Here is a 26,978-nt window from a genome sequence, read left to right as displayed (position 1 = left end):
TCAGACCACGTGGTCAATATTTTGTATGAGGTAACTTTGTCCTCTCTGTATTTATGTTGCTTTGAAGGCTGTACAGACTGATATTTGGCAGGGATAATACTGTGTGTGACCTGTGCATGGTGTGAAGGTCCATTACAATATCTCCCTCCCTCACCTTCTAGCACTGAATATTAGGCACAGTCACATACAAGTACTGTCACTGCTCTTGTTCAGGCCTCATCATCCTTTGCTGGGACCACTGCAGTAGCCTCTCGACTGGTCCCTCTGCCTCCAATCTCTCCCAGTCAGATCCACCCTCCCGATCAGCTACCCTCATGATCTTTCCAAAATGGACATCCGATCATGCCCATCCCCCACCAACCTGGCTTACTCCATGTCCCCAGATGGGTATTCGGTGATTTCCGGTTAAAAGAAGGTGGAATAAGTTATCCATGCTGCTCATCCGTGACCCTGAGAAACTAACTCTATGGCTAAGAGTAATGGTGCTAGGCACCGTGAAAGGGTTTATGTAACTTTTTAAAACAACCCTATCTTTATTATTTTTACCATCTCAAAGGTGAAGAAACTGAAGCTTCGAGAGGTGAGGTAATGTGTTCAGGGCACCACAGCTGGGGTAGAAGCCCAGGCAGTCTGACTCCAGGGGGGCTCTAACTGCTCTGCACCACTGCCTTCACCAAACTATGCATCAGAGGTGATTATAGAAATGTTAAAGCTCATTGTTGAGCAAAAGGCAAAGACCTTGCATGCCTCCCTACCTCTGCACAAAACATGCTCTCCTGCAGGCTCAGTGCCACTAAGGGTTTTGGCCCACACGGGCCCTGCTTGGTAGGTGCTCACCTTATAACACCTGCAGCCCTAGAAGTGGGGTCTGGCCGAAGTCATGATGCCTCAAACTGTGCTTCCTGTGTGACCAGAGTAGCCTGGGGCCCCTTTGGGCCTCGAGCTGGCTGCTCCCCAAACCCTCAGGGCACTTACAGGATATGATGTTTCCATATCGATTCTTATTGCGGTTTTCATCCTCTTTGGCTGTGTCCCATGAAGCTGTCTGCCCCTCTGGCAGGGCCTAAAAGAGAAGGAGAGAGTGGTTAGAATGGCCTGCAATAAGGACTTTATCCATGTGCTGCTGAGCCAGGCGGAGAAAGAGACCCATTGGGATGGGTGACTCAGTATAAAGGGTTCTGTGTTCTCAGATGTGACCTGGAGGGAACACAGACTTGGCCCCTCCATGGACTTAATCACTTGTTCATTGACTCAAATGCCATTGATGTCTTGTGCGTGTCGTGGGCCCAAATCTGGCCCAGCAGGGGAGTCATTTGTTCATTAACCCATTTGTTCATTCGACAGATTTAATTGAGTCCCTAATATGCATCTGGCACTGTTCTAGGTACTCAGGATACAGAGAAATAGACAAAGTCTCCCTCAAGCTTCCAGTCAACTGGAAGACATCACAAATGGAAGAGCAAACATATGGGATTTTAGATACCGGAAAGAGGCAAGAAAAGAAAAAAGCAGGGAAAAGGACAGTGATGGAAGATGTAAATGTCTTCAGATGATACAGTCTTGGAAGGCTTCTCTGAGAAGGTAACAGGTAACTAACTTCTTAATGATGCAAAAAATCCAGTCATGCCAAAAGCAGAATGTGTCTTCCAGGCAGAGGGAATAGCAGGTGCAAAGGTGGTAACAAATGACCATATTCAAGGATGAGGCAGGGAGGGTGGTGATGGAAGCAAATGGACAGGCTGGGACAGTTCAGGTTATATAAGGCATTGTGGTCACCAGTAATGAGGTGGGTATTACTCTAAGTAAGATGGGAAGACCACTGAGAGATGTGAGTCGTGCAGTTGGCTGATCTATGTTTTACAAAGCATGCTCTGGCTCACATATGGGATACAGGCTCTACGAGGCCGGAGGAGGAAGCAGGAAGATCAGTTAAGAAGTTGTTGCAATAGTCCAGGTAAGAAATGATGGTACCTTGGACCTTTTACTAGGATGGTGGCAGTGGACGTGGTTAGAAGTGATCATTGTCAGGACGTTCCACTGAATATTGCAGATTTTGGTTCCCTCAGAAACACACTGGGAAACAAGCATTTGAATATAAGATCTTATCTGGGAGGCAATCCTAAAGCCCATGGGTGGGAGACTGGGGGAAGTGAGGCAATCAAGGGAAGGAAGTTGGTCCAGGGTACCTCAATGAGCAGGTCACTGCTGTGTCCACCCAGGGTTTGATCTCACAGGCCCATCTCATGCTGGAGTATTTACCCATCAATTCCGATATACCATTGGTTGAGGACAACTCTTAGGAAATCCCTTGGCACTTCTGCTATGCTCTGCAGGCAAGGTGTGCATATTCTTTTGTGTTAAGGAAGTCCTTAGGCGAAAAGCCACAGGTGCTTCTGGAAGGCGGGCATTGAGTGAGCATGAGTGGGAACACTGAGAGTAGAGGGGACATGGGCAGGCCACCAACACATCTGCTGTAGGTGTGGACTATGAGGGAAGGGGGTGTGAAGGCTGACTCTCAGACTGCTGGCCTGAAGAACTGAGTGGAGGGCCAGGCCATTTGTGGAGATGGAGAAGAAACAGATGGGGAGAAAGAGAGGTGGGGAGGCGGGAATTCTGTGCTGTGTTTTGGGTACACAAAGTGCTCAGAACAGTGGCTCGCCCTTGTTGAGGACAATGTGCTTCTTGAGATGTTCCGGCAACAGCAGCCAAGTTGAGGCTGGTTGATTGCTTGACATCCAAGCTGAGATGCTGAGAAGGAGGCTGGAGGCAGAGGTTCACAGTCACAGGGGGAGGGAAGGTATGGGAGTCATCAGTCCAAGAGGAGACAGACAAGTCAACCACCACGTGGAGCAATCAACAGAGTTTGAGCCAAGTGTCACGGAGACACAGGGGAGGGGGCAGTCACTTATACAGGGAAGGAAGATGGGCATTTAAGGGAGCAGGAGCCACTTTAGGAAGTCTGCAGAAGCATGAAGGCCAGGCTACATTTTGATTTCTGTTCCCACCCTGCACCCTGTAGAGTGGGCTGAATGCCCTGCTCATGGGTGCCACACTGCTTCTGAGGCTGGATTTGCATTGCCCTCCGTCTACACAGCACCCTGTCTGCAGTGCAGGGGAGCGGAGCGTCCACTCATCTTGTTGCACTGGCCTTGCCTTTGCTCATCCATCCCTTACCATGTTCAGCCAAGACAAGCAGTGTGTGAGCCGAGTGGTCAGAAATTCCACCAATCAGTGGGCTGTGTTTTATAGGCAAGCAGGACCACTGTCTGTTCAAAGCCCAGCCCATGCACGATACCCCCTTTCTTGCTTCCAGGCTCCCATGTGTTAATAAGCCAATCTGGGTGGGTCTTCTAGAGAAGAGGCTGGCAGACTTTCTGTAATGTCAGAGAGGGGGCAGCTTGGGCTTTGCAGGCCACGTTCTCTGTTGTAACCACTCACCCTCTACTGTTGCAGAGCAAATGCAGTCACAGACAAAATGCAAACACATGGGCGTGGCTTTGTTCTGATGAAGCTGTATTTACAACGGTGGGCATTGGACTGGATGTAGCCTGTGGCTGTATGTTGCTGACCTTTTTTTTCTAGAAGCATAACCATGATCCTCAACTACGTGGTGCCTGGGTAGGTAGAACTGGTGCTCGTTCTGCTATCTGGCTATTCCAGGTGTAATGCAGACGGGGTGGGAGGCCCTTGCAGGGGCTGCCTGGCTAAGCTGTGTTCTCTGACTTAGCTCGCCCAAGGGTTTCAGACCGGGGCGCTCGAGTGTCTTCCCAGCCATTAAGTGATCAGCATTTTGTTGTTTGTGTGGCCTAAACCCTCAGGCACCCTGGAGGAGAAGCTAAGCAGGTTCTAGGCTCTGGCACCAGTCTCTGCCCTAAACGTGAGTGTGACAAAAGTACTATGGAGGTAAGAAAGTGCTCATTTTACAAATGGAGGGCCTGTCTCTCCTTTTTCTCCTCTCTCCTCCTCCTCTTACTCCTCACTACAAATGACCATCACCCCGCATCCCTCTTGCACCAGCACGGGACATCTCTAGACCTCATGTGGTTCTTGCTTTTGCATGTTAACTCCTGGAACAAAGGTTCCAGCCCTGGGCCTCCTCCCCCAGCCAGGTAGTGCCAGCTGTTTCAGACAAGCTGCCAAGCCTGTACATTGTTGACTCTCCGCAACAGTGAGCTGTGCTGTCTCACTGGCAATGTTGGGCTTCTCAAGGTTTGAGCTGATACTCTGGGGGTGGATTTTCTTTCTTTCTTTAAAAAATTTCTTTTTAACATTTATTTATTTTTGAGACAGAGAGTCAGAGCATGAACGGGGGAGGGTCAGAGAGAGGGAGACACAGAATCTGAAACAGGCTCCAGGCTCTGAGCTGTCAGCCCAGAGCCCGATGCGGGGCTCGAACTCACGGACTGTGACATCCTGACCTGAGCCGAGGTCGGCCGCTTCACCGACTGAGTCACCCAGGTGCCCCTCTTTCTTTTTTTAAAAAATGTTTATTTTGAGAGAGAGAGCGAGCACAAGCAGGGGAGGGGCAGAGAGAGAGAGAGGGGGAGAGAATCCCCCTGGGGCTTGATCCCATGAATTATGAGATCATGACCTGAGCTGAAACCAAGAGTAAGATGCTTAACTGAATGAGCCACCAAGAAGCCCATCTGGGGGTGGATTTTCTAATTTTTTAAGTGTGTTTTTTTTTTTTTTTTTGAGAGAGACACAGAGTGAGTGGGGGAGAGACAGAGAGAGAGGGAGGAAGAGAATCTGAAGCAGGCTCCAGGCTCTGAGCTGTCAGCACAGAGCCGGATGTGGGGCTCAAACTCAGGAGCCTGGAGATCATGATCTGAGCGGAAGTCAGAAGCTTAACCAGCTGAGCCACCCTGGCGCCTCCTAGGTGTGGATTTTCTATGCAAAACCCTCTGTGATAAAAGCCAATTGTTCATTCAATTATATCCACCTAAAAGTGGTCTGAAGCCAAGAACAGGACACTCCAAATAGTTTCATAATGATGTTTTTGGAAAAAATCTGTTGAGTACCTACTCTGTGCTACGATTTAGGTTACAGTTAGCTTAAGGTTTTGTTATGGCTGTACATTAGAACCATCTGGGGAAGCTTTAAAAAAAAAAAAAAACTCCCAAAGCCACAGCCTATTAAATTCAATCAGACTCTCTGGGGATGGGACACAGGTATCAGCAGTGTTTAAACTCCCTGGGCGATTCTAATGAGCAGCCATGGTTCTTGCAAATAGCAAATTTACCTGGAGAGACACTTTCCCATGAGTCTCCTCACTGGTTTCTCTTGCTTTGGTTTTGTCCCCTCCAATCCATTCTTTACTATAATCAGAGAGATCTTTCTAAAATGCGGATAGGACCCAGTTACTCCCCTTGCCATTATCTTCAGCATACATTCCAAAGTCTTTAATACAGGGTCCTTAATGACTTCACCCCACATGCCCCTCCAGCCTCATATCTTGTCCTTATATTAACGTTCCACAGATAAAGAACCAAATGTAATGCCACAGACAATTTCAGGTGTTTCAAACTTCTGAGACTGAATTTATACATGCTGTTCCCTCTGCTTAAAATTCTCTTCCACCTGAGTCTGTCTGGTAAACTCCTACATACCCTACAAAACCCAACTCAAAAATCTGTTTTGTGAAACCTTCCTTGCTCACTCTCCTACCACTCTGCTTCATTCCCAGCTAGTAAATCACTTCTATTATCAGATGGGCTTGTTTATATCTATTAATTTGAAAATCTTGTCTCTTAACTTGTTGATGGGCTATTCCAGAAAAAGCATCTTATTCATGTCTGAATACTGGCCTTGTACTTCATATGTGCCTGAATCCCCTTTGGAATAAATGAATAGGTTGGGCAGATGGCTGAAAACATTAGTGGGTGGGATGGCTTCTGCACATTCTCTGGAATCTCAGAGGCGTAAGTGACTTTGAAAATCATCTGGTTGTGTTCCCTTCCCTAGTGGCCTTCTAGGCAGCTGATAAGCTGATGCATAGCATGTGCTACTTGGATACCCTCAACAACAGAGAGCTCACTTCCCCATAATGCTTCCGGTCCCACTTTTGGACAGCTTGGACAGTGTTTTGTGTCCTCTGCCTCCATGTACTTTGCCCTGTTCCACGGGGGCCCCACGGCATAAGCATGTACCTTCTGTGCTGTGACACTGCAGAGATCTGATGAAGGTCCCTGTCCACCTGCAACGTCCTTAAATGGCAATTTGGGAGTCCTGTCAAATCTGCCATGGCCCTCAGGATGCACCCAGCATTCAGATACCATCTGGAAAACCTTAAGCTAAACAAAAGCAGTTGTGATGAGTGGCCCTACTCTGTGGGAAACCACATGGGCCTCTGCCACAGCTCTAGGAACCTATGTCCCTTGGTGGGGCTGGGCTGGGCGAAGGTGTGAGCCCAAGGGCTGTGATGCTGTTGACCTAGGCAGAGGAGGCAAGGTCTAACAGAGCCTCCCGGGAGTGAGCTGTAATGACCCCCTTATTGGCTGACTTTGATCACACATCCATTTCCCTTTTTAGGGAGCTGCGGTGTAATAGGGGATAATCTCCTGAAGGAAAAAAAATAAGAGGGGGTAAAAGTATGAGGGAGACTTCTCTCCATCTTCAAAGGGAGCCAGCCAAGGGGCATTATTTTTACATTAGCAGCTAGTTACAGTAGATTGACCGGGGAATGGTGGCAGTCATTAGGAGCTAATCACATTCTTTTCAGGCCAAAATTGCCATCTCATTATATTCATCCATTATCACTCTCGGCTTCCCTCTTCTCCTCTTCTCCTGAGGGTGTGGGCTCTATTTCACACTCTTCTCTGTGTGTGGATATGTTTCCTACACTTCAACAGTGTTGCTGTTCTAAGGCAATCATTTTCTTTTTCTTTCTTTCTTTCTTTCTTTCTTTCTTTCTTTCTTTCTTTCTTTCTTTCTTTCTTTCTTTCTTTCTTTCTTTCTCTTTCCTTTTCTTTTCTTTTCTTTCCTTTTTTTTCTTCCTTCCTTCCTTCCTTCCTTCCTTCCTTCCTTCCTTCCTTCCTTCCTTTTTTTTTTTTCGGTCCCGAAGAATGCATTTGGGGATGTCCTCATCCCTGGAGGTCTGAGCTGTGGTATTCACAGAATCCTCAAAAGTCAGACCTGGAAGGTTCTTTTGAGAAAACTATTGCCTCACTTTAGAGATCAGCCAAGTAAGGTCCAGAAACAGGAAATGACTTGACTAGGAATGCAAGCTGAGTGAATCTGCCCCTCCTGCCTCCTTCCCACCCTCCCTCTCTTCCTCCTTTCCGCGGTGACCATCTGGATATTAGGTCCCAGAAATAACGGCAATGGTCACGGCACACAAGATCTCATGAACTTTGCTCTAGTTGTGGGAAGGTGTGGACAATAAACAGACAAGATAATAACTGCTTAGAACCAGTGCTGTAAAGGCAATAAATAAGGGGCCGGGAGAGACAACAACTAGGAAGAAGAGACCATTCAGATTGAGTGGATTGTGCAGGACCTTTCAAAACGGAGACATCTGATAAGGAAAGAAACAGCCCATGACTTCCAGCAGCTGGCCTGGCACTCAAAGCTGGACCTTGCTGTGTTACTGTTGTACATAAACAATTTTGCAAAATTGCAACACCAGACAAGGCTTCTCTGAGACCAGGATGGGGCAAGGCAAAAACATGACCACTGTGTAGTCATATCTAAACACAGAAACATATGAACATTGTCCAAACCATAAATCAATCAATCAATCAATCAATCACATCCCCCTATCCGGGCTAATATAAGTTATGGCTGCTTCTCTGCCACTTATAGCTTTGGCTTCTGTCTGGCGTCCCTTTCTTAGAGTTAAGATCTATCAAGGTACCCAATCTTACCACTTCCTAACAACGTCCAATCCAGAACAAAGCCCCAAATCACCCGACATAGCCCACAGCCTTTCTCACATCCTCTTCCTGAGATGTCCTGCAGGTTTTAAACCCGGCTTGTTCAACTCCAGGTGTATTCCTACTTGTCTCTTATGGACACCTTTGGGTTGAAAACTAAATGATGAGCAGCAGCCAGCCATGGCAAGAGCTCGGGAAAGAATGTTCCAGGGCTGAGGGAAGAGCAAGTGCAGAGGCCTTGAGATGGAATGAGCTTGGTGTGTTCTAGAACTTGAAGGGGCATTCTCCGGGGCCTGGAGGATGAGAGCAAGCGAGTGATGCAAAATGTGGATGGGGAGGGTATAGCTCGGAATGGCAGTCAGTGGACCAACACCAAGAATATGTTTTCTTCTAGGTTGATGAAAATGCTTTGAACATTTTTTAAGGTGAGGAGGCTGAGCCAGTACCAGCAGCATGATAAGCGGTAAGAGCTCTTGTGTCTCAAACCCTCCCTTCATCGTTGTTCACGGGCTTCACAGACTTTGGGATAAAATTATTTTCTGGTGCCTACTCCAGACTAACTCTCCCTGTGGCTGCAACCCACCTGCCCACCCATCCGTCCTCGCTCCCAGCCATGGAACTCAGTAAGCCAGACACTCATTGTACCTATCGAGACCCCAGTAGGGGTCACGGGCTTCTTAGGCTCTGCTGTGCTCAATCAGTTCACAGGCTTGTTCAACCTACCTATTTCCCCACTTACTACTTCTGGTCCCTGCTCTAAGAATTGCCCCCTGATGCCTGGCTGGTTCCTTCTACCTATTGGTTTGGCCCTCCTGAGATATGAGGGTCCTTTCTGGAGCTTGCTATCCTTCTTTGGACACTCTTCGTTGTACCTACGCTTCTTTGAGTTATGCCCAAATAGTGAGACGTCAAAACACAGAGCTTCCGAGAGCAACTCACCTCCAATTCAAGGCTGAGAGTGTCCTGGTCCATTTCATTTACCTGTTCACTCACTATCTTCAGCAGATTCTGTCACTTATGATTCCCCTCTTCCTCCCTTTGGCTTGACTGTATTCCTGGAGATAATTGGATATGATACGCCCTGGGGTACAGCAAAACCAGGCCCAGGGAATGCTGACCAGGCAGTTCCTGGCTGATGCCTCGGGGCACAGCCGAGGGCCTCCTTCCTGCCTGAGCAGTCCAGCTGGCCAGGACTTCCCTGCATCCCTGCCCACCATGGCATTCTCTCAGTGGAGGGAAGACTCCAGAGAGTCTTTACCAAGGATGCACCATTTTACCTGGGTCTTTCATTCATTTATCTTGTCAAGAATACCTCTTGCCCACCCACTGTGCATATGAGTCAGGGGAAAGGCAGGGCTTTGAAAAAGGCAGACACACTAGAATGAATATTCCATCACTTCCAGTCTCAATAAACTTTTCTAAAAGTTGAGTCAATAGTACACCCTTCACAGCTCTGCCATGTTTCTGAGCCAGGCCTCCAGGCTGGGTAGCTCAGTGGGTGAGAACAGCTGCTCTGCTTTGCTGCACCTGTGACACTGGGGCAAAGAGAAAGTGGCTATTTCTATGCTCAGTGCTCAGAACAGTGACCACTAAGAATGATTTGTAGCCTAACAAGCCAGAAAAAAAAAAACCAAACACCCTTCAGGTTAGGGTGGGGGAAAGGTTTGACTATTTTTTTTGACCATGGAACTCTCATATATCCTGTTGTTTACATGACTCTGTGCATTTGTTAAAATTCATAGAGCGGTACACCTGCCTCCTTCCCCACAAAATGGATTTTATAGCATGCAAATTAAAAAAATGAAAAACAAATACACCCCATGGAGTTCTGTGATGATTAGAAACTACCCAAAATAGCTGGTGGGCTCCTAACACCATGCCTGGCACACAGTAGGTGTGGGAGACTCTTCCATCCCAGTCTTGCCCAAGAATGTGCTCTTGAGTGCCTGTGGCTGACTTCTGGAATTTACTCCCTGCCTCCCTTTGATCGGAAACATCCAGTTTACTGTCATAAGACCAAACATGGGGGCTCCTTACAACATCCATCCTGGTTTGCCTTGGACCACAGGGCTCCCCAAGATGTATGACTTTTGTTTTAAAACTGGGGCCATCCTGGGCACCTGGGTGGCTCATTTGGTTAAGCATCTGATTCTTGATCTCAGCTGAGGTCGTGATCTCATGGTTCGTGAGTTCGAGCTCCACGTTGGGCTCTGGGCTGTCAGTGTGGAGCCTGCTTGGGATTTTCTCTCCCTCTCTCTCTACCCCATTTGTGTTCTCTCTCTTTCTCTCTCAAAAAAAAAAATAAATAAACTTAAAAAAATTAAAAAACACCTTGGACCATCCTGGACAAACCAGGACAAATCGTTCACCCTAGAAACAGGTAAGAGCGAGTATTCAGGAAGTGAGAAAGAGTTGTATGAGCTGTTCAGGAAGCCCAAGGTCTCATCTCAACTGAGGTCCATGAGTTTGGTAAACACCCACACTTACTGAAGTCCAAGGTTAGCTGGTAGATGGCAAGGGCCGCCGTGGATGGCTGTACTGGTTGTGCACAAAGCAAGAGCATCACATCTAAGGAAGCATGATACATCTGGTAGGCATGTAAATTTCTGGATGTATTATGAACAGGCATCTTGAGACAGGTGAACCTTTCGCTATTTCACTCTAAGGAGCTGCATGAATTAGTGGTGGCCCTGGCAGAGGCTAAGCTCGCAATGAATGCTTCTTTCTGGGCTGAAAACCACATGCCTTAGGGATTATAAATGTGGATAGAGAAGGCAGGAGAGGATGACTGATGATATCTACTCAGAGTGGCATCAGGAGAGCAAATATTATTGCGACCATGTCACTAAATAGACGGTAATTTATGAGTTCTGCTGGGGAAGCTGAGTAGAAAATCAGATGGCAGCAAGATGGGGTATTTGTCTGTGACAGGAGCTTTGATCAAGGTGGAATAGCTGAGTACACGTGTGTCCGTGTGCAGAGTCACAAAGCACCATTTAAAAAGTCCCCTGAAAAGCTACAAGGTCTCTTTTAAAAACAAATTTTAGGGCAGTGTTTCTCAAACTGGTAGTGATTCAAATCTCCTTACAGAATTTGGTTAAATGCAGAGGGCTGGGTCCTGTCCCGTGTCAATGATGGGACCTATGTCCTATCATTGTGTCCTAATGTTCTTTATTAACTCTCCAGGTGATTCTGACACCCATCACAGTTTGAGAGCCACTGTCTTCGGCAGTAAGGTAAATAGAAACAACACGTTCCTGGGGAAGAGTCAACTTAGATTTTAAGGCAGATACTCAGTGTACCTATAGAGACAGCGAGAGATGTGCGAGTCTTTCTACGTTGGTATCTTTCTTTAAGCAATACTGCTTCCCACCTCCTGCCCCCTGCCCCGGATGGAACTATTCTTAATTACAAAGATTTCTGCCAGCACTCTGTAATTCCATTAAGTTAATAGTTAGTATTTATATACTATTTTGCAGATGCTTCAGAGAAGAGAGATGAGTAAGACCCGGTCCATGCCTTCATGAGGCCGATAGTCTAACAAAGAAGCTCACACTAGGGCCCCTCTTTTCCTCCCAGCTCTGAGACCATGATCTGGGGGATCCCTGCATCCCATTCTAGGCTACAGACTGTTGGACCCCTCCAAATACTGTCTCTGTCTTCATGCACGAGCTTCTGCGTGGCTGTCTCTGGGCCAACGGCTCTCCCTGAAACAGAGTCAGCCAGAGTTGAGGGAGGGCTGTTAAACTACCGCCTTGTTAATTCTGTCCAGGAAAACTAGGCAAAGGGTGTGAATTCCCCACCTGGCTTCATTTTTATTTCTCTTTTTTCATGGGCAAACAACTATGTTTCCCTTCTAAGAAGTGGTTTGAAACACTTCAATGATTTTTTTCCAAGACCCTGAGCACAAGATTCCCTCTGCCACCCATCCTTTTCCTCTACCCAGCCTTCTTCTACTCTTCTTCAATGCAGTGTCTCATCTTTTGTAAAGATTCTGATTGATCTTGACAGTAATAACTGACAAAAAGCAAAAATAAACAATACTACGACCCTCCCACACACTCATCCTGGACTGCCCTTCCCCACGTGCTACAAAGCATTTTAACTAGAGTGTGTTATAGAAGTACATGGTGTACTAAGACCATGATCTTCCTTTAACATAGGGTTTCTTATTTCCTTTGCTGAGCTTTCTAATGATCTCTAGGTCTCCAAACAGTGTAAGGTAAGGTACACAGCAGGTACTCAATAAGTATTTCTGGCCAAATGAAGTGGAAGCTTCAGGAGTCCACTCCACACAGCCAAATATCTCACAGGAGATAAGTGGGGACCCAGGGAGGGAGCAATCTTGTCCAAGACCACCCAGCATGTCAGAAACAGACTGAAAACCAAGTCTTGACTCTTAGTCAAGGGAATTTTTCTCTGGTACCATCTGAAAATTGCTTGCTTGGTTGGGGAGGGCTCTCATACCAAACACAGAAAATACTGTTTTTTGGGTTCCAAACAGAATTCTAAGTAGAAAAATAAAAATAAGCTCAAAGGAAAACACTGCATTAATAGTCTCTCCTACATGAGTTTTATTCCTGCTAGAAAATCTTTCAAGTCTGAACCCACGTGGGTTACTGATATCTTTGGGCCACCCTCTTGAAATGGCCCGTTTTCTCCTCAATTTAACCCATGAGGAGTGGAGTGATATGAGCAGGTGGAATCCAAGTCTTCCTATTTTGGTCATTATGAGTTCCCACAGTTGGAGAACAGCCATGGTTTTCCCTTTCATGCCCTGGGGCATCTGCTAACTCCCCAGGCCCCTCCCCAGAATCTCTCTTCTCACTCGTAAACTATTGAGGAGGTAGACCAGATCTCTCAGGAATCACCTGCAGTGGGATGCTCTGTGACTAACCTCATCAACCGAGGAGAGAAAAGTTGTGAAGGTCTATTCTGCCACTGTTCAGGTGGCTCCGAGCAGACAAGAGGGCACTGGGGCATCCTGAAGCATCCATCTCTATGGTTATGCCCCATCCGAAGGCTGCCTGCCAGTGTCACCCACAGACGACTAGCAGACACATGACAACACTGGCTTCACCCCACAGACGCCATGCACGCAGTGTGTCTGTCCAGAGCTGGAGAATGAACAAATATTTGCTCTTCATTAGGCCGTATCCTATTCCTCACAGCTGTTCCTTGTTGCCTTAAATAGTCTTCATGGGGCTATAATAACCAGATACCTTCTGGTCACCCTACTGGGCTCATCATTCATTACGATGACAGACTGGCTGGATTGAACTGGGATTAATAGGCTTCCCTTCTCCCCGTGACAAAGTCACCCCTTCCTGTTGTTCCTCATCTTCCTTGAGCCTGCTGCTCTTCTGACCACGATGATGTCTGGGCTTTAGGCAACTCTTCTTTCCAGCCAACATCTCTTAGCATTTGTTAGTGTGCTAAGACTTTTGTTTTGTAGCTGGGGAGGGTAGGAGAATCTGGGCTGGGAAAACAGGACAGGAAAGAGGGAAGAAGACTCTGCAGTCCAAGATCATGAGCAGAAGCCCCTTAGTTTCAACATGGCTGTGCTCTATCACCTCTGTGAGTGGCTATCACATGCCCCATGGCATCAGATGTGACCAGCAGCAAGGAGAGTAGTGAGGTGATAGGTCTGGGGGCACAGGCAGGGCATGCTCTGGGGACTCCAAGGAGTCTCCTTAGGTCAGCATCCCTCAACTTGAAAGTAATTATAGTTATCCGGAGAGCTTAGAAAATATAGATCTCTGGATCCCACCTCTAGGGATTCTAATTAATCTGAAGGACAGCCTAGGCATTGGCATTTTTAAAACTTCCTTAGGTAATTCTAATGTGTGGCCAAGACTGAAAACCTCCAAACTTCCTATTTGTATGGCAGGTGAGGTTAATTAGCCTTAGGTCTCCTTGAGTTCCTAGGAACCCAGGGCCCCTGGTCAACCACGGTTGCTGGGACTTGACATGTAACTATGGGGGTGGCAGCCCCAGAAAGGGGTCTAGCTGGACTATCACTCCGGGACAATCAGTTCCTCCTTAGGCTCACAAAATATGCAGGACATAAGCATTGTTTGGATCACTCTGACCAACCCCTTTTTTCCTTTATTGCATAAATATGGAAATGGAAGCCCAGAGCAGGAGAATGACCTGCCCAAGGTCACCCAGATACTTAATTAAAGAGATAGGACTTGAATCCAGGCATTTTGACTATTAACTCAGAACAACTCATATATGACTTCAAGTCATTGAACTTAAAATACATATTGAGAGACTCACGTTTACATGCCAAAGAGCACGAACTGATTCTGTGTCTCTACAGGAGAGAACGTGTGTGGGCTTATCTGGGCTCTAGGCCCAGTCTCCTGGTTTGAGCAATTCCATCTTTTCCTTCATTTACTGTCCCAGCCGCCTACCTGCCTCTGGTCTCCCTGCTCTGATCAATGCCAGACAGTTACATCTAGAATGTGAATTCAACTTTAAAAAATGCTGCTCCGTTCCATGGCTCTGCATGACCTCTAGAATAGAATCCAAACTCCTTACTTAGCCTGAAAAATATCCCCTTGCTTCACCACCCCAGCCCACTCCTACTGATAGTTCCAGCCCTATCTCCCTCCATGCTTTGTATGCCAAACATAGTTTTTGTACCAAACTGCTTCTGGTTCTCATAATTCAACCTGCTATGCATACCTCCATGCCACAGACTCTTCTAGTCCCTCTTCCCAGAACAGCCTTCCTTGCTTTCGAATTTGGTGATTCGTATTTCTCAAGCTTTGGTTTAGGCTTTGTGTGTTCCAGAAAGCCAACGGCCATCCATCCCCATGCTAGGTTTCATGCACACCACCCACAAGGGTTCCCACAGCACTCTATTGTGACATTTTCTCAAGATACTGAAGTGATCAGTTCATATGTCTGTGTCTAAGAATAGGCTCTAAGTTCTCCCAGAAGGCAAGGGCTCTGTCTCCTCTCAGTTCCTAGAGCCTAGTACAACATCTGGCCTATGGAGAGTCCTCAAACATCTTTGAATTGACATTCCACAAGGCTCATCCTTGGTTATCATCTCTGTCAATCAATGCTCACTTGCTTTGTGACCTTGAAGCAAGGGCTTGTGGCTTTAATATCATCTATGTGACAGTAACTCCCAAAGTTTTCTCCTTAGCTCAGGTTTCTTTCCCAAATTCCAGACTCATATGTCCAATTACCTACCTTCCATCTTCACTAACATGTCTAATGGACATCTCAAACTCAGTTCAAAATTGAACTCCCGATTGTTCCATTGGCCCCGAGTCTGTTCTCCCTGCAGCTTCCCTATATCTGGTAGTGGCAACTCCATCCTCCCAGTGGTTCAAGTAATAGCCCCAGAGTCACCCTTGAATCCTCTCTCTCTCTTTCACACACCATGCTAATGCATTAGGAAACCCTGTTGGTTTTGTCTGGAAGCCTCTCTCTCTTTTTCACACACCATGCTAATGCATTAGGAAACCCTGTTGGTTCTGTCTGGAAGCTATGTTCAGAATCCAACCATTTCTCACCACCTCCACTACCACACCTTGGTGGTGTCACCATTGCCTCTTGCCTGGGTTACTGCCATGGCTTCTTAACTGGTCTCCCTGCTTTGACTCTTGCCTACTTATGTCTCTTCTCAACACAGTAGCTGGAATGAACATTTCAAAGTAATGTGAAATAGTTATTTGTTTTCTCAAACCTCTGCAGTGGCTTTCCATTTCATTCAGAGTAAAAGCCAAAGTCCTTAAAATGGCTTATGAGGCACTACATGGTCAGATTCCCCCTTTATTTCTCCAATGTCATCTTTCATTACTTTTACTCCTTGTTCACTCTACTCATACCACCCTTGGCCTCCTCGTACTCCCTTGATCTGGACCTTTCTGCCTCTAGATTTCTTCCACCATGTATCTGATCAAAACTTTTCTTTTAATTAAGGACTACCTTTCTACCCTATTTAATACTGGAACCCTGTTTACTCTATGTCCCTGGAATATACTATCTCCCTTCCTTGCTCTATCCTTTCTTTTTCCATGGTACTTGTGGCAGTGTGTATCATCCAAAGATTGTATTGTCCAGTATTTCCTGTTCTGCATTCTCTTGTAGAATCTTGCAATTGCCCCTCCATCTATCAAGAGAGGGAGTTTAATTCCCCTTCCCTAGAATATAGGCAGTTATTACTTGCTTATAACCAATACAATGAGGTAGTAGCGATGCTGTGTGATGCCTGAGTCTAGGTCACAAAGATGATGTACTTTCTACTGTTAGCTAAGAGGCTCACCTTTGGACCTATGAGCTACTATGTATGAAGTCCAGCATCGTCAGGCTCCCGTGCTGTGAGGAAGTCCAGGCCACCTGAAGAGGCCGTGTGTAGGTGTTCCAGATGACAACCCTAGCTGAGACCCCAGGGGACAGCCTGCGGCAATCACTAGATATGAAAGCGAAGACACTTTCTGATGATTACAGCCCCAGCCTTAGAGGCTTCCACGTCAAGGTTTCCACACATCAAGGAGCAGAGGCAGACTCTGTTGTGCTACGTCCAAATTTCTGACCCACAGAATCAATGAGCACAGTAAATTGGTTGTTTCACGTCACTAAGATTTGGGATAGTGTGTAGCACAGCAAATGGTATGTTTCACTGTTGAACATATTATTTACTAACATATTAAGTGATTTGTTGTGAAATGACTTGTCTTTTTTGTCTGAATTCTCAATTATAATTATTTTTGTTTTATAGTTACACTATTCACAAGCCATTTCCCCTTATTTGTGAGGCATCAAGAAAGGTGAAACTAGCCTTTCACATCAATATGCATTTGTAAGACATTTCTCTGTCCTCTTGTTGAAAAACTAGAGAATATTACTGAAGTGTCAAAGGTACACACACTTCATCTGTTCCAATATTAGCTCAGGTCTAGATTGAAGAGCAGTAAATGTCTTCTCCAAGGCTTTTAATAAAATAACTTGTTTTTAAGTCTGTAATTGATTTCTTGTTTCTCTTGCTAGAACACAAGTTTCATGAGGGAATGAATCTTTGTCCAATTTGTTCAATTCTGTATCCAAATATGTAGAACGCTCCTTGGGAATGGTAAATACTCAGTGAATATTTATTGAACAAATTTATGTGACTGTACAGCTGAACTGAATTTTAGAAGACACAGTTTGCTATAGCTGAGAGGTCCCTTATATGTCAACTTGTCAAACCCACCCATTTGTATGAAAAAAGCTGAGCAGGAGTGATAGGCAAGAAAGAGCACAAAACATGTTGGTTTGAGAGTAGGAGTGGAGGCTCAGGATCCTTGTGATTACAACAGGGCATGGTCTTCAAGCAAACCTGTGGCTCGTAGGCCCACTATGTAGATTCTAGACGTCATGGGTGCTTTGATGATCAAAGCCATATCCACCTAATGTCTAGGAAAGGGGACTGGCAGATTGTGGGAAGATTCCCATTAAATAAGGCTGCTTCCCACTTAACCTCCTGCTAATCAGAAAATGTGTTAACTGGAAGCTAAACATTCAAGTTAACTGGTTAATATAATTTGAACGAAGTGAAGGCAGGACTAGTCCACTAAGTGATATTTCCGTTTGGGGTCTAAATGATGGAGCAAAATGTATTGTTATATTATAAAAACACATCATTTCCACTCCAGAAAGTTTGGGAAATGTAAAAAGGCAGAAAAATAAATAAAAAAAAAAGCAATCCAAATCATACCACACAGGGATGTACTTTCCAAAAAGATATTACCCTGGAAGGAAACGCACTAAAGTAGTCAAATGTAGTTGTTTTTTTGTTTTCAAATTTTAGACCTCAGTTTCTTAGAACAGTGTTTCTCAGTCTTTGACTATTTCTTCCCCTTCCTGATAAGTCCCCAGTCTCCCTTTCATGCTATTGGAACCTTAAATGAAATAGTATGACTAATGACTTATAAAGCATCATGACATTGAATATGCCTTTACCAACAGCACACTGTCTCCTGTCATTCACTCACCAAAGATATGTACACAGGTGTGTATAAGCACATACCCATGTACGTCTCCACACTTTCAGGGACTGGAACCATTCAACAAACCCCCTAGGAAGTAAGGCCCAGGGATGAGCAGTGATGAGACCATTTCCTCCAAATATCACCCCGATTTCCTCCCCAAATTTGTGGATTGAGGATATGAAAAAATGCTATTTTACTGGGATCATATTTGAAATTAAGCGCAAGTTCTCCTGAGCTGGTAATTACTCACATCCATGGACATAAACATTTTTGTTCTCATAAATGTGTCAAACATGCCCCTTGCCACCGTGTTTTATACTCTCGTAAAATTTTAGGACCAGAGAGGTCCTTAGACATCACCTTATCCAAACTCTCCATTCAACTAATAAAGAATTTAAAACTCAGGTAGCAAAATGATATGTTAATATCACACAGTTTATTGTACTGGAATCTGGCTGTCTGGACTCAGCAGCCCGCCCCTCCCCCCAAGTTTAGCACAATTTCATGAGCTCACATAGCTTCTGAAATACTGCTTTGTAAGCTCTTTCTCAGAATATAGTCTGAGAGATAAACTTAGTCTGCACTATCAAGAATTCCAAATATGTAGAGTCTTAGTCAATGCGTTTGCACTGCATACAGTGTTACCGACCCTAGCATATTTGGGGAACATGGTGCATGTGAAAAAAAAAACCTACAAAAACTAGTACACATAACTCAGAGCCTGGCACACAGTAGACGCTCAAAAGATATTTTGGGAAGGAAGGAGGAGAGGGGGAGAGAGAGAGAGAGGAAAGGAAAAGTAAAGAAAGAAATGTTGTTTTCAAAGCTGGCTGCACAAGGAGGCTTGCAAAATTCTTCCTGGGGAGTGAGGTGGTGCTCTTTAGTTCAGGAAAACATCTTAATGAATTTTTCCTTCTATTTTATTTTCTTCTTTGTAAAAGGTGAGGCCTGAGGGGCAAGGTCTGAAGCAAAAGGAGGGAGACGGAGAAAGCTAAACTGTTTTGCATAAACAAATGAGTGTGGGGGGAGCGTGGGAATTCTTTTCCTGGATGCTGGGAAAAATTGAAAAAAAAAAGGAAAAATTTGAGGATACTACAAAGAACTTTGGGGACAGAGTGGATAGAGACCTGTCAGGAGGCCGGAACCTCAGAAGGACTTTTATTCAGGCACTTCCTGTACTTTGCTGCAATCCTCCTGTTATTCCCCAAACCTCAGTAACAGCCACTACTCACAAGTCCTCTGCACTGGAGTTGCCTTGGGGAGGGAGAGAAGGGCTGTCCAAAGCCAGGGTGAGGAGAAGGTACAAAGAGAGAGAAGCAGATACCAGAGGTGAAAGTGACTCAGGGGGTGGGTGTTGAGAACACAGCAGAAGCAAGGTAATGGGCCCAGAGGGGACTACGAGCAAGCAAGTCTCCGGGAAATCACTGGCAGGGGAGACTGGCTGGCTTTTTTTTTTTTTTTTTTTTTTTTTACAACAGGTGGGATATGGGACTTGATCCTTTCCATCTTCCTATTGAAGGAAGGCAGGAATCGAAACTGATTCAGTAGGTCTGAGTGGGGACTGGGATGGTGCCTTTCCAACACACTCCCAAGCGATGCTGTTGTTGCTGGCCTGGGAACCATCCTTTGAGTTGCCAGGATTCAGTACCCATGAAGCCTCTGTGCCCATTGGGAAGTTTCTCCACAGGGTGGTCTCTTACCTCATATTCCTCCTTGAACCCATAGCCCTGGCCTCTCTTCATCTGGGTGATGTGCTGCAGTAGGTCCGCCACCCGGATGGCAGGCTGGAACTGGTCCCGGGGATAGCTCATCTCCACAGGGTCGCAGGCCCGGTAGGGGTGAGTCTGGATCGTGAGGGTGGGCTGGGATAGCTCCCCACGGCTGCCATCTGCTTCAAAGAGAAGGGGGCAAAGCACATATCACCTATGACAGTTTTGTCCTCTGTCCTCTCCACCACCCCCCAGGGCAGGGGAACTAACTCAGGACTCAAGTGATCAGGAAGCTGAGGACACTGCTTCCCTCGCATGGCTGTGGTGGCAGATTTAAAAATTAAAACAACAAACGAACCAATGAACACAATAACCCTGGGTTTGTTTCTATTTCAAGGGTGCTTATCGATGGAGCAGTGACCAAGTTCCAGGTTGGCTGCCATCCTCTGCCTGTCTCAGTCCTTCCTCCAGGCTTGAGAGGGTGGTCTTGGCCAATTAGGGCCGATCTCAGAGCCAGTGAGAAGCCAGACAGCAGTTTAGGAAATAGGATGCCTGGAAATCACCTCTGGTGCCTGCTTGCAAGTGAGGAGAGCCCAGGTCTCTGGAGACCAGAGCCATGTGTCTGCTCCTGCTCCATCTGCCTACATCCTTGGGAGGAGCTGAAGCCAGTCTTGGACCCTGACCCCCTCAGCTGCTCTCTCCAGCTCTGGGCTCTGCAACGTGCTTGGCTTCTGTCTACTATCTAGTTTCCCCACCAGTTCACACTCTTGATCCAGGAGTGTCGCCGAACCTCTTCCTTCAGTCCTGCCAGCTACTTCTCCCAGGCCTGGGTCCTCTGCCCCATCTCCTTTATCGAATCTCTCCTTGATTTAAGATCTGTACTCTCCTTGATAATAATCTCTATACCCACTGAGTCACGCTAACTGCCCTCTGCTGGCTCACCGCCCGCCCCCCCCCAACTGGAAATTGATGCATGCCGAGGGGAGATTTGAATTCCTCTGTTCCCCTCTGGCCAGGACAGCCACATGCTTGCCCTATGGACTCCCTGCCAAGCATACATTGTCGATCTTTCAGGGCCAGTTCACAACCATCTAGGCTTGGTTTCCTCAACCTCCTCCCAAAGTCATGGACTGTCTATGCCCCAGAGCCTCCAGTTGTGGCATGTATGAGATCAGAACTGCCATAGATGATGATCCTGGTGTTTTCAGGCACATTAAGGTACCCACACAGACCCCATTAAGCCTATGCCACAGTCACTCCCAGGGAGGCTTCAGTGTATATTCCTGACTTTGTGCAACTTGTCTTTTCAAAATCCGTGTTCCCTGTTTGTCGCTCATGTCATGATAATCCCTCAGACATTGCTTCTGTATGTGGAAGTGGAATCTCCTATGTGACAGCAAGAGCTAAACTGTTCCTAGTAAGGAAGGATTGCCAACAAAAAGACCTAGAGCGCACAGGCTTATGTACAAGGAAGAAGGGCCTACGTGAGATGTTAGCACAGCTTTCTGGACTGCACAGAAGAAAAATCCTGCTTCCTTTCCCTCCTGGGACTGTAGGTAACATGTAGTACATCTTCAACGGCATTGATTAAATGGAGAGCTTTGCAAATGTGGGGGCTGCTTTCACTCTCCAGCACACCCTTGTGATCAGGAGGCCAATTTACTGAGAATTCACTGTCAATGTGCCAGGGACTGTGGTAGGCACTGGCAATGCACACAACACAGACCGCACCCTCCAGACTTGACAGTCCAGTATGGCAGACAGAGAAGAAGAACCACCTGAAGCACAAGGACAGAAGCTGGGGAAGGGAACCACATTGAGGGAAGAGAAGGAGGCCGAAAAGGAGCGGAGGAGATGGGTGGGCACGTGATGGGGGCAAAGCTCTCAGAGATGGTGTGAGGCAGGTCAAGAAGGCTGTGAACGTGTGAGAATCTCCCAGCCAGAGGGAAGCTGTTGAAGGGTTTTAAGAAGAATTCCTTTCTTTAAGGACACACTAGTTCTTGCCGGTGCCCCAGCTGTCACAGATAGGAGGCACCCTTCCGGCGAGTATCACTCCTGTGACCCTATGGTGGGGTTGGGAATGGAGAAGGGGCATTTCTGTTTACTTCTCCGGATGCTGCACTTCATGATGCCCAGGAGAGCATGGGCCAGAGTCAGTGCCTGGAGCCCTGTGAGTGTCTCCCACCTAAACCGCCATCACACATGGGGACAGGTGTCTTCAGAGATCCATGGTCTTTCAAAGGACCTGGGGCACGGACTGTCTGGAAGACGGACTGCCTGGCAGAGACAGGCTTCTTAGGAATGGGCACCTGGCAAATTTTGTGAGATGCCAAATGTTCCCCAAACCAATATGGATATTTTCCCTAAACACAGTGCTAGACAGATTGTAAACTTGGTGTCAGCAAAACCAACACTGGAATGGAAGGTAAATGCATTTGAAATTTAACAACTTTGTATTGCTGTAACATTCGTAATAATGTCAATGCTGGTGCTAATGATGCTGTAAAGGCTCAGAACCAAGGGGCTTTCAAGGTTTATTAATTCAACTAGTTGGACTCCCTTCTCCAATGTATCTTACCTCACCTATTTCCTTATTAACCTCCGATAATGCAGAAGTGATGCCTTTTATCACAGCCCATTTCACCAGACGCACTATACTTAATTTTCCATCATTAGGTTTAATGAAAACCCAATTTCACAACTCACTTCTCTCAGGAACCTACAAGTAATGCTACGTTTTTATCAGCCCCAATTAAAAAGCGTTATGATGTTCCTATTCGAGTGGGAGCCTTAAAACTAACGTGCGATTCCGCGGCTAATTCAACAAGGGCACTGGAATTCACATGCTGCTCATAAAATGTAACTCAAACCAGCTGGCCCTGGGAGAGAACGCTGCTCATTTTTCTCCTCACCAGACCCTTGATTTTCATGCGATTTTGAATTCTCCTTAATGGGTTTTGCATGTTTATTTATCACATGATAATATTTTGGATTTCTTTTGCACTTTTTCTATAGCTGTTGCCTAAGCCTGGGAGTTCCCCTGCAACAACTTCTGTGGTTGCCTGTCAGGGGCTTTTGGGTAATGCATAGGAGATCCTGGGTCACCACAGTCCCTCTATTTCCTCTGTCCCTCTACTGGTTCTCCTTCCTTCTGGCCTTGACTTTTCTATTTTTTTATCCCCCTCATAGATCTCCCTGTAGCTCCAGACACATATTTCCAATTACTTGGTAGGAATTGCCACTCCGACTGGTTAACAAATATTTACTGAGTACCTATATTGTATAAAGCTTGGTGTTAGATACCACATACATACAGGAGGGTGGAGGAAAGTGTGTTCAGAGGGAGATAAGCATGCCACAGCCCTTGCAAGAGAGAAAAAGAGATAAGGTGTGTATAAACAAGTCTAACAAAGGTGGGAAGGGACAGGTGCCTGGGAGATGGGAGGGGGATGTGCTGTGGAGCTGGGCACTCCAGAAATGTTTTTCAAGCTACAGGCATTCAACACCCCACCTCTGTGGTTTTTTGCTATAAGTATGTACAGCCTATATCGGCTCTGTCTGATAGAACCTCCCATGATGATGGAAATGGTCTATATCTGTGCTGTGCAATATGGCAGTCACTAACCACGTGTGGCTCATGAGCATGTGAAATACGGCTAATGTGACCGAGGAACTGAAGTTTAAGTTCTGTTTAATTTTAATTAATTTCAGTTTAACTATCCACATGGTGGCTTGTGGCTACTATATTGAGCAGCACAGATCTAGAGAAAAAGAACAGAAATGGAGAATACTTGAGTTACATAATAGGGCAAAGAGGTCCAAGGAAATGTAATGCAAGCCACATAAGTAATTTAAAATTTTCTTGTAGCAACATTAAATACGGCAAAGTGAATTAAGTCAAATTATTTTAAAAAATAAATTTTATTTGACTCAATTCACAAAATAATATTTCAACAGTCAGTATAAAATCATTAATGATATATTTTACACTCTTTATTTGTAGTAGGGCTTTGAAATCCAATGTACAAAATTTTTCACTTGCTTCAGTGTAAGCTTAAAATTTCTTTCAATGTTTATTTATTTTTGAGAGAGACAAAGAGTGAGAGTGGGGAAGAAGCAGAGAGAGAAGGAGGCACAGAATCCAAAGCAGGCTCCAGGCTCTGAGCTGTCAGCACACAGCCTGATGTGGCGGTCAAATTCATGAACCACGAGATCATGACCTGAGCCAAAGTTGGACACTTAAGTGACGGAGCCACCCAGGTGCCCCGCTTCAGTGTAGTCTTATTTCACTTCAGACTAGCCATGTTTCCAGGGCTCAACAGCATAGGTGATTAGTGGGCAATGCAGGTGTACAGACTTACCCAGAGCCAAGTCAAGTTCTAAAGAGAGCTGATTTAGAGTTATAGTGAACTTCAGAGACAACTGATCTAGTGTAAGACAGCTCTAGCCCATGGATGCAACATGCCCATTTACTTTTGATGCTCACTACAACGTTTATATAACTTTTTAAGAAATGGCCTGACCGTGTCCCATGAGAAGAGCAGGACCCTGAGAAATGCTGTGAGTCTGGGTCTCAGAATCAGAGAGAATGGGGTTCGTATTTTTCATCACCCAGTTATGGGCTCGATGATCTTGGCCAAGCGACTACAGTTTCAGAGCTCAGTATCTTCATCTATAATACAGGGAAGACAGGTGTTGTGAGGATTCGATGAAATAATGCCTGCAAGTGCCTGGTTTCGGGTGAGCAGGGAAGAAACCATTGCTGTTCTGATGTTGTACAAGATGTGCTGTTTGGCACATGAGAATCACAGACTGGCGAGAGCATCTGGGGAGTCTTTTAGGGCTTCTCTCTTCTTTCCTTCAGGACACACTCCATGGCCATCTAAATATTTTACTCTACTCCTGCTGTTACTGTCCTAGTTTGAGTCCCCATGACAAGACTATTCCATCAGGTTCCCCAGGGGTCTTTCTGCCTTCACAGTTCTTTTTACACAGCTTTGATCAAGTCATTCTTCTGAGCAAAAGCCTCCACAGAGTCAAGACACAATTTCTTAACTAGCCAACCAAATTCCTATAGTTTCTATTTCTTATTTCATCTAAAACAATTCCTCTCAATCTGTGTACCCTTTAGGGCAGGAGAGCACAAAGAGGGGATGGGTAAGTATCTGGAGACTGCTTGCTGAGAGGGGAGAGTCTGGGACCGGAGAGAAGGTTTAAGGTGGGGATGAGGCTGGCTCACCTGCTCAGAGTGGAGACGTGATTAGAACAAACACAGCGGGGGTGCTGTGGCAACAGCAGGTGTCAGGGTCAGAGTACAGAACCTGAAGACAAAATCTGGCTTCAAATGTGAACCTCACAACTTTCTAGCTATGGGACTTCAGACAGATTACTAAGATCTTTATTTGTAATTGGCATCAGAGATGGCGATGACCATTATCATCATGGAAGAAGGGATCCATTGGAAGATGTCTCAAGGTGACCCCTGGCTGCTAGCAGGCGCTGCCTGATCCCCACCATTGCTACCAAATATCAGTAAAGCCTCAAGAAAATAAACTTATAATAGCATTAAAATGTAAGTCGGTGAACTAACCTAGCACCAGAATTTGGGAGGAATACACACTGCATATGTGAAGATGGAGACTTCATTTTGTCACAGTTTTTAAAAAAATCTCTGAAATTGTATAAAATCACCTTTCACCTGATTCAACATAGGGCAATTTTCCCTCTTGGGTTGAAAAGGATTGCAATTTCTTTGGTGAAGCATAGATGAAGTAGTTGGCTTGGGTTCGGGAGCCATGTTGTAAGAAAATTGTGTTCCACATTTCCAAATTCTGGACTTCAACTAGTATAAGTGTACTGACTTGCACTTCTTGAGACACAGTAGATTCACACACCCCCATCTCATATCTACTCGGGATATACTATCTCTCAATGCAACGGCAGGTGAAATAACCTTCTCTCTCTCTTTTTCTTTGCATTCAGTACCCAATACTTCCTGGCCCTGGCATATGGCAACCATTACTCTGCTTTCTGTTGCAGTAGTTGCTTTCTCTGGAATGTCATATATATGCAATCATACTGCATACAGTGTTTTGTGGCTGGGCTTTTAAAAAAAATGTTTATTTACTTTTGAGAGAGAGAGAGAGAGACAGAGAGAGAGAGAGACAGAGAGAGACAGAGAGAGACAGAGAGAGACAGAGAGAGAGAGAGAGAACACTAGCAAGGGAGGAGCAGAGAGAGAGAGGGAGACACAGAATCCAAAGACAGGCTCCAGGCTCTGAGCTGTCAGCACAGAGCCCAACGTGGGGCTCGAACTCATGAACTGTGAGATCATGACCTGAGCGGAAGTTGGATGCCCAACCCAGTGAGCCACCCAGGTGCTCCTATGTTTTCACTTAGCACGATGCTTTTGAGGTTCTTCCATGTTGTTGCTTATAGCTAGTTTGTTCCCATTGCTACACATCCTCACCAGCTCTTGTTTCATGGTTCTATCAATTTTAGGTAAGTTTTATTAATTTTAGGCATTCTAGTGGTTGTACAGTAGGATCTCACTGTAATTTTAATTTGTATATTCTTATGTACCTATATGACATTTGTTTTCCTTCTCTGGGTGAGGTGTCTGTTCAAATATTCGGCCCATTTTTTTAGAGGGTTATCTTATTATTGACTTGTAATCTGGATATAAGCCTTTTATCATATGTATGTTTTGGAAATACTTACTCCCAGTCTGAGGCTTACCCTTTTATTTTCTTAATAGTATCTTTTGAAAAGCATAAGTTTTAATTTTGATCAGGCTGAACTTATCAATTATCTTCCTTTATGGTTGGTTATTTTGTCTTGTGCAAGAAATCTCTAATTCAAGGCCACAAATATTGTCTATGTTTTCTTCTCCTTCTCCTTCTGAAGTCTGGCCAAATGGCGTAGGGTTGAACTTGTAATACTAGTAGTAAGTACAATGCCACCCTGCTGCGCCACACTTTACAGAGTTGAAATGGACATTGTATAACTGGCAACTGACACTGAGATTCTTTGTTACTTCAAGTAACACTAGCCTGAAGGACAGAAAAAAAATGCTTCACCTTCTTATTTCCTTCTCTGGGCTCTGATAATCAAAGATTAAGCAACCAAATATGGGAGGCTGGGTATTTCCAAGCCCTTTCTCCCCCTCAACCGCTTTCACTGGGGTTTCTGACATGGCAAAGGCAAAAGAAGGTAGACAAAGACCTTTATACCCTAGGAAGCAGATTCAGTATTAGGGAAAAAAAAGGGGGGACCGGAGTAGTCATGGGGAAGGTGACTTCTGGATTGACTTACTCCCTCTGATACAGAGATCAATCCTCCTCTTTGTGGGCAGAACATAAATTCTTCCCTCCATAGCACTCAGATCAGATGGAGGGATGGTA

At 45.6% G+C, this 26,978-nt stretch overlaps 1 protein-coding gene and 1 non-coding gene across 2 annotated transcripts in view; one reads left to right on the top strand and one right to left on the bottom strand.

Moving 5' to 3' along the window:
* The window catches only part of PTPRT (protein tyrosine phosphatase receptor type T), a 934,550-nt gene that overhangs the window by 83,022 nt on the left and 824,550 nt on the right, over window positions 1-26,978 (bottom strand). The window contains exons 22-23 of the mRNA XM_032592759.1: window positions 19,567-19,757; window positions 976-1,063 (exon numbers count right to left, since the gene is read on the bottom strand). Of these exons, the coding sequence (XP_032448650.1) occupies window positions 976-1,063; window positions 19,567-19,757 (279 nt within the window). The remainder of the gene's footprint in view (window positions 1-975; window positions 1,064-19,566; window positions 19,758-26,978) is intronic.
* LOC115511370 lies at window positions 9,361-9,490 on the top strand. The gene has a single exon (XR_003968031.1). It is a non-coding gene; the product is annotated as a small nucleolar RNA SNORA43 (small nucleolar RNA).

This window comes from Lynx canadensis, chromosome A3, assembly GCF_007474595.2.
Source record: "Lynx canadensis isolate LIC74 chromosome A3, mLynCan4.pri.v2, whole genome shotgun sequence".
NCBI classification, from domain to species: domain Eukaryota; kingdom Metazoa; phylum Chordata; class Mammalia; order Carnivora; family Felidae; genus Lynx; species Lynx canadensis.
The sequence above is the reverse complement of the archived record's forward strand: the minus strand, read 5'-3'. Positions and strand labels throughout refer to the sequence as shown.